Source organism: Gigantopelta aegis, chromosome 15 (genome assembly GCF_016097555.1).
Source record: "Gigantopelta aegis isolate Gae_Host chromosome 15, Gae_host_genome, whole genome shotgun sequence".
NCBI classification, from domain to species: Eukaryota; Metazoa; Mollusca; class Gastropoda; order Neomphalida; family Peltospiridae; genus Gigantopelta; species Gigantopelta aegis.
This window is the reverse complement of record NC_054713.1, coordinates 20,443,429-20,451,768: the sequence shown is the minus strand read 5'-3', so window position 1 is coordinate 20,451,768 and position 8,340 is coordinate 20,443,429. Positions and strand designations below refer to the sequence as shown.

General features: G+C 37.0%; 1 protein-coding gene across 1 annotated transcript; it reads left to right on the top strand.

The window, feature by feature from the left end:
* The first annotated feature begins 3,303 nt into the window (after positions 1–3,303).
* LOC121389910 (stress response protein NST1-like) lies at positions 3,304–6,410 on the top strand. Its single transcript, XM_041521568.1, has 3 exons — positions 3,304–3,803; positions 4,076–4,281; positions 6,147–6,410. Exons 1-3 carry the CDS (start codon positions 3,763–3,765, stop codon positions 6,350–6,352), a joined length of 453 nt encoding a protein of 150 aa, XP_041377502.1. The 5' UTR covers positions 3,304–3,762; the 3' UTR covers positions 6,353–6,410.
* The last annotated feature ends 1,930 nt before the right edge of the window (positions 6,411–8,340 follow it).

Sequence of the window (8,340 nt, the reverse complement as noted above, 5' to 3'; positions counted from 1 at the left end):
TAACCATATGTCTGACGCCATATAACCGTAATTAAAATATGTTGAGTGCGTCGTTAAATAAACATTTTTTTCTTTCAAAATCAAAATGCCTTGCCTTTTATAAATTTATAAGTTGCGCATGTAAAAAGAAGCCTTTAAACACACCTATGTGAATAGTACTACATATTTCTTTTTTAAGTTATGAAATAGATATAGAAAATAAAATGGCCATAAGGTTTTTGTCCTTTTGAAAATTGTATAATGGAAAAAAACACAACCCTTATAATTGTAACAGATAAAAATCAACCTCCTCTTAGGGGATTCGAAACACAGACTCTCAGTACGAGAGCCCAGTGCTCTACCAACTGAGCTAATAGGGAAATTCCCGCTAGCTGCTGCACTCTGTTAAGTGACTTAATATTCATGTTCTAGGTGCGGACCGGGGAGGGGGGCTCGGGTTTGTCGTTCTTCTTTTCAGGATGCGTTTCTCTCTCCACGGCTGGCTGGACATGCAAAACTTTCCTCGAACTACCCCCTCAAGGGGTTACTGTGCCGCTAGTAGAGCGGACAACTTCTTGCAGTTGAGTCACTAGGAGAGTGACTCTTTATTAAATATACTGTTTCTTATATAACTGGTTGCCATTACTGGATCGAGCTGCGGTTGGACACGGTGGGGTTTGGGGGGGGGGGGGGGTTGTGATGCCGGTGGTTAGGTTTATTAGGTTAGGGTTATATATGTATTAAGGACGCAGTAAAAAATTATTAAGGTTGACATATTTTTATTTATTATTTTGGCGTTAAATTTAGGGGGCATATTGTATCCTAGTACTTGAGGCGAACAAAGGTCGAATGGTTTTATATAGTGTTGTTTCTGCTGCTCCATTTAAGCGGGGCGGCCGGCCCGCTATTGCATTTTGCCGCCCCGCGCTCGTGTTTTCGCCGCACACTTTATTTTTCTCCAACCCTCTTTATTTTCTCGCATCTACTATATTTTACAACACCCAGCTCCGCTCTTTCATACTGCACCTTTTTTTTCCCCACACTTAAACAAATTTAAAAATCAATCAGTCTGCACACTCGACATCAAAGAAAACAAGCCGCGGTGTGGAAAGCTTCAGTAGCTTACGATAGTTACCGTAACGTAATTTAACACTATTTTAACAGCCTCTGTTGTGTCTCATACCAGTATTCATTTGTATATTTGATACACACAATTTAAGTTGTATTTTATTTGAGCAATAAACACTTTATTTTTATCGTTTCGGCAATCTCCGACCATGCCCCCCCCCCCCCCCCCTTTTTTATTATATTTTTTTTTAAGGAGTGGGCTTCCACCCTCCTTTAATTTTTATCCAGCGAGAATAGGATGGGGGGGGGGGGGTAAATACCTTTCTTACACCCTTCCCGCTCATAAACTGAATGTCACAATTTAAAAACCACAAGACAGTGACGTCCATTGAACGCCATTAGTTACGTAGACGGTTGTCCAGATAAACAATGGTTATGACGTTAAGTTAAATAAGAATTGTTTCTAATTTTTTAGGAATTTATCGATGTATAAAAGTCACAAATGGTATAAAATCGCGTTAGTGTACCTTAAAACACTCAAAAATAATTTCTTTCGTTCTTACCGTCAACCATGTTCTGTAAATAAGCGTAGGAATACATGTATACATACTATTGGAAATTGTCCGCTAAAAATAAAAATAAGTATTGAATCAACAAAAACAGTGTACATATCTTTATTATAACTTCTTTTTAAAAAATGAAACAATTTCATGTGCAGATTTGTCTTGTGTTTTTCTATCGCAAAGTGACCTTGATATTAACTTTTGTTTACGTGTAGTGACTGTTGGTGTTGTGCGGTTATTTCGATCTTGGTCTTCCGTGATGACGTATTTTTATGAGGTTTATGGAAGGATAACGCTTGGTTTTTTAGTGACGTCAGCCAATCAGAATACAGTAAATCGTATAAATTCGGAAAGTTGTAATTATACGATATTAGAGAGGTTCGGCACGGCCCAACGTGAACGTTTCCGTGTGCGTTTCGGCGAATTCTTCGTACTACGTCATCAGTTTGTGTGACGTATGTTCCCATGTCATACGTACGAGGACACGTCATTACGTATAAAACGCCATTTATACGTAGAGGCTAAAACGTATGTATACAAATGTATTTTTTCTACCATAAAGCTATTTATTTACATAATTAATATATATATAGGTTCCATTAGACCAAATCAATTCCTATTGCCGATAATGTTAACGTTTACTAATAAAACTGATATAAGCAGCGTTTCAACACACCCAGGAAGTACAGCAATAGAAAGTGTGGCACCTCACATCTAATCTAGCTGCAAGAAAATGGGGGGTCACGTATTATTTGAGATTTAATTTATGTTTTTAATAGCAACCGTAATTTTTGCTGAAAATTGCAGTTCCATTTTTGGGGGTACCCCGCATTAGTTTCAACCTCTGGTATATACTGCATAACAACTGTATAACAAATAAAAGTGTATTTATTTATTGTCAGTGGATAATAGTATTTGCACAAATAGTCAATGTCACATATTACTACCAACCACACCCACAGCTGCTTTTACTCCGTAAATATTTGACGCTGCACGTCAAACTTTGACACGGTACTCTCTTCTTTGGTACTATGCAACCTAAAACGCCATTTATACGTAGAGGCTAAAACGTATGTATACAAATGTATTTTTTCTACCATAAAGCTATTTATTTACATAATTAATGTTAATTGATAATTAGTTAAATATGTTACTCATATGTATATTGTGGTTTTATTTGTGTGGAATGTAATGTGAGGGTTTTGTGCTACTTATAACATATTTATAGTAGAAACATTTCATTTCAATTTTCTAAAAAAAATTCATTGTGTACTCTTACCAAGACGGAAAGCACCTATAGTCCTTGTTTTTTCTTCTTTTTTCTGCTTTCTATTAAAAAAAACCCCCATATGAGTTTGGACTCAAACCTGGAGTGGGGATGACAAAATAATCCACATCAGGAACGTAGAATGCAGCAGGCCCGTAGCCGGGGAAGGGGGTGTAGGCCTCTTGGCCTCTTTGGGAAAGGATCGACTCCCTTAGAATCTGCTGGTCCTTAGCTATTCGCACATTGTTTGTCCCTTAAATAAGTATGCCAGGCATTAAAACTGTAATCCCCACCCCCACCCCTCACTATCAACTGATACCAGCTACATATATCATATGGACCGGATATGAAGTTTTTGTGAAACGTTTTATTTATCTAATTGTAGTGAAACAAATTAATGCAATGGGTTTCCTTTGATGGAAATTGCCTTTGAGATATAAATTTAACAAACCAAAACGTTTCCATGATACCCGACCTTATTTGGAATTTATTTTTAAAGCCCTGCCCTAATTTTTCATTTAATAATCACAATAATAATAATAATAATAATAATAATAAATAATAATAAAAAAGCAAGACAACCTACCCTACCTAATGTTTTTTTTGTGCTTTTCTGGAAACGCACATTTATGAAGGTCTTATCACAATAAACTGAATTAATATTTATAAATAATTTGCTTCTTTCAGGTCAATATGGAAAAAAAAAAAAAAAAAAATCAGTTGTTTTCACGCCTACAATTGACATTATGCTTCTTAGAGAAGTGAATGTGAATGTCCCGTTCAGTGACCCTGTGAAATGGAATGCTGTTGCTGAAGCATTGAATGCTGCATTAAATCCAGAAAAAGCAATCACGTCCAGGACAGTGCGAGAAAGAACAAAGGCTAATGGACAAACACAGAGCGGATGAACTGCAATCTGTTAAAAAGTGAGTGCAATAGCAATGTGTTACTGTAAATGTATTACCAACATCAGATGCTCAATGAAATTTGGTTCCAAGTAAGTAGGTTCTTTTGCAAACATTCAGGTAATTAGTTATTATTATTATTATTTATGAATGAGAATGTTAGATGTTACGTAACTCAAACTGATAACATGCTTTCGCCGACTGATAAAGGGCATGCGAATCGGTGCAGTAGGTTCGAATCCCGCCAGTTGACACTTTGTGTTTTTAAATATTACTAATGTTTGATGCTGCAGGTCTGGTACTGATGAGGAATACGGAGAGCGTGAACTCCTTCTGACTGAGATATTGCAGCTGGAAAAAGAAGCTGAGATAAAGATACATGAGAACAAGATAAAGAATAAAGATGACGTGAAGACGTTGTCCAAAACCAAGGAGGATACTGAAGGAGGCGAGTTCATAAGGAAACGAGCAATGGAAAGTGTAACACAAATCAGTGATGGTAAGGAAGTAACCAGTAATTTTATTATACTAAAATCATGACTACTAGTATCAGGCCTAGAAACAAACGTATGTTTCCGAGAACCCGACCCTATCTAAAAAAAAAAAAAAGACGACCTATTTTTAAATATTATTTTTAAAAACATTTTTGTACATGTGTACTTGGTTTTTGATTTCTTATTAATATGTTGGAGAAAATAATACACACATATAAGTTTATATGGACCAAAAGAGTTGCATGTATAGGTAGTTTAAAACAGCAATACCGTCCCCAATCCACCCCCACGTCCCACTACCCCGCACCCCCCCCCAAAAAAAAAAAAAAAAAAAAAATACACCAACAAAAACGAACTACAAACAAAAAATTTAAACTCTTTACCCTATCTATTTTTATTTATTATTATTCTTTTTATTTAACTATTATTGTTTTGTTCTCATTGCACATTTTTGTTGTATCTTTTAAGGCCTAAATATATTATGATGTACATATGTCAATACATTGGAGAAGTGATATTGTCACGGGGATCCTATAATACCCGTAACTGAATGAAACACGAGTATCCAAATATCCCCTCCTAACTGTATATCTATTAGATCTCTCTGTATCGGGCAGTGTATACCCGAGTAGCTCGGCTCTAGGTATAAACAGAGATAAGATCTAATATAAAGTATATATAATATAGCACGTTAGTTCACTAGAAAACACAACAAAACACAATACACTTTGGAATCTGTATTAACCTTAAGCTGACAAATATATTTGCCGCAGTTAATTAGTTAACAACAACAATCATAATAACAACCCAGAACTAATCACTTAATTAGTTAATCACTAGGTGTCTAGTTTACACAGTATTCTAATCACTTCACCGTGATACAACACACACACGTGTGATAATTGAGAAACGCTGCCAGGGGAACTTAATTAATAAAGGAATTACAACTCTATTCCTAACTGGTTAATTTTTAATTAACCTGTAACTACTCATTCAGTAACCTTGTAATACAGAATTTATACTGGTACATATCACCATAAAGACAATAACCTACAGTTTACCTAGGTCCTCTAGGATAACTGGCTAAGCTTTAATAATATTAGAACAGTGAAGCCTACAGTTTACTTCGTCAGATTAACGGAAACACCGTCTAAATAATATTGGTATAATACAGTATTAAACAGAGCAGAAATATATATTTACCAAGTCCAATCGGACTAACGTTCCCCGGAAGCCTTCCAATATGTTTCTCCCCGATAAATCTAAATCCTAGCTATTTATTACAAATATCCGAATATCGCCTGGGGGTACAAGGCGGTACCGAATACCTACAAGTGATATTTCCACAGAGACCAAGACGTCATATTTTTCTTAGATGGTCAGACTAGCTGTCGCCAATCGCTAGAAAAAACAAGGTCGTAAAACAGAACTCGCGGAGGTATTACGTAACTACTGGCCACATGGCCTCCGCATCTGGTCTGGGTGTGTATTGGGAACAGCTCGACCACCGTCGCGCGGAGGTATTACGTAACAAAGTGCCCACCTAATCTAAGTGCATATTGGGGCTGCACACGGCCCTCTAAAACAATTAATATCGCCACAGGCGAAAAGAAATTAAGAGCATGTTCCGTCACAGATATATTTCAGGGATAGAATGCTCGGAAATGTTCAGAGCACCATTATCCTTCTTTTTCTTTTTGTTCATGTCAGTAATTTTAGTTGTTAAAATATGTCTGTTGTGGATTTAGTCATGGCTGAATAATAAAAACTAATATTGTCAATGGGTTGTCATAAGATATTCTCTGTAATGATTACAGTGGTTTATTGTTGTTTTTCAACTAACATGGGTTAACAACCTGTACTGTTTCAGATTCTGATGTTGATAACGGTGGTGAACTAAAGCAGCCCAAGAAGAAAAGAAAACGTAAAGAGGACCCGTTGCTAGAATTGATGCGCGCAAAGCTTGATTTGGAGGCAAAACGTGAAGAGAGATTGGAGCGCGAGCTGCAAGAAAGGGCCAAAGAGAGGCAAGAGAGAAATGAACTGATGAAGATGTTAATGGAATACAAACGCTGATGGTCAACAAATATCAAAATGTGGGTTTTAATCAAGTTAATTTCAAATCATCAATGAAATTGTTCCGAATTAGAGACAAATATAAATAAATAAATAAACACATAACTGTTTTTTATGTCTTTTTCTTCCACTTGATGTGTATCAAGTATCATTGTTTTTGTATATATGTAGAGACTCTACAGAATACAGCAATATATTATCGCTAAGGCCAAACAAAAAAAATTGTTTGTTTCCGGTCACCCGACCGACCCTAAATTTTGCCACCGACCCTGAACTTTTTTTTTTCTGCTGGGGTGGGTGGAAGCACACAGAGAAGTTGTGGTCGCGGATCGACAAAGCAGACGACAGAAGTACTCAAGTAGGATAACTCTTACACGTCAGTGTGTGTTAAATGGAGGTTGAGAGGTGTGTGTGCGTGGGGGGGGGGGGGGGGGGGGGGGGGGGGCAGCAGCGATGGTTTTTATACACCCCCACTGAAATTGGAATCATTAACCAGTGTTCTACGTTGCGACCAAAATGGTCGCCAATGCGACCAAAATGTTGGCGTGGCGACCGATTGAATTGATTATCGTCGCCATCTGGCGACTGACTCCAAAAACGTCTAAGTATTAAATTATTTGCCATGTGCGTTCAGAGTCCTAGCAGCGAAAACAAATGAAATTTGTTGACATCATTGTGCAGTCGGAACATTTCACTATTTACGAAGTTGTCCGATTGATCACTGTGAATTCCGTATTAATTGTCGGTACAATTCGGAACTCATCGTTGATTTTAGTAATTTGGCGAAAACAATCCAGATACTTACAACACATTCATAAATGATACAAAATGAGTAGTGTCGCACTGTGGCGAGTAACATTTTAAGCTTGTCTAGTAAATTTTGTTTGTCCACTAGCCAAAGAAGAGTAAGTTATAAAACCGAGTGTAGAACACTGTTAATAACACGTGCTCTTATTAGGTACCACGGTAATTGGTGACACACGAGATCGCATGACAGTACGGTAACGTGTGTGGCGATTAAACGGCTTTTATTACAAACTGCTAAATACTGTAGGCCTATAGAGGAAAATATATCGTATTATCGTAACTCCAGTCATCTCATACAATGTAGGTTTATTTTCCAAAAACAACAACGTGCGATCTCAACAAAACAATAAAGGATTTCTCGATACCACATGCACAGACTACAAGTCATCGCGTTTTTTCCACATGCAAAGGTGAAGGTCATTTGAAGAAGACTTTGTACAATTTTCGTTGTTGGCTACTGCTTAGGCCTAGTACCCAGAATTTGTTAATATACACGGGTGTAGCCTGTAGGAAGATATCAAAAAGTGGGGTGGGTGGGTACACACACGTATACAATTAATATATAAACCATCGATGCCGCTTCCTACGCCAGTGATGTAGATAGGCCTATCAACTGCTGAGCATGGGTAATAATTAAATAAACGGAATATTCAAGAATAACCACTAACATTAAACAGTTCACATTTATTTCAGTGTTTCAGTTAATTGGGAATAAATTAATTTGAGTGATTTTAGCATGGGTCCGTTCAATAGGCTAATCAACATTAAAACTATAAGTCCGTCCCACAGGGAACACCTTAGCCCGAGTACTCTGACTGTAAGAGAGCTAGACGGACATTTGAACATAAACACGCTCTCATTATTTATGTCCAAATGTCCGTCTAGCTCTCTTACAGTCAGAGTACTCGAGTTAGAAACGCCTTTTTTATTACTATGAAATTTACTACAAGTTATTCATTTCTAAGCCGATTGATTTGTAAATTGCACACAAAATTAGTATTGTTTTGTTATTTCCAATACAAGTTGGATAAATCTGTGAACTTTTTGTGCAAACATCTATTGACCAACTTGGACAAATTTGTGCAGTCATCCTATGAAAAAACTGGACAAAGCTGTGAAGTTTCTGTGCAGTCATCTACCGACTTGTATTGGTGAAAGGAATAGTTTGAACTTTTTTTGTT

Coding starts and splice junctions, on each gene's coding strand:
- LOC121389910 (XM_041521568.1), top strand. CDS start 3,763: ATGGACAAACACAGAGCGGATGAACTGCAATCTGTTAAAAA. Junction 3,804..4,075: donor GAACTGCAATCTGTTAAAAA/GTGAGTGCAATA, acceptor TTGATGCTGCAG/GTCTGGTACTGATGAGGAAT. Junction 4,282..6,146: donor TGTAACACAAATCAGTGATG/GTAAGGAAGTAA, acceptor GTACTGTTTCAG/ATTCTGATGTTGATAACGGT.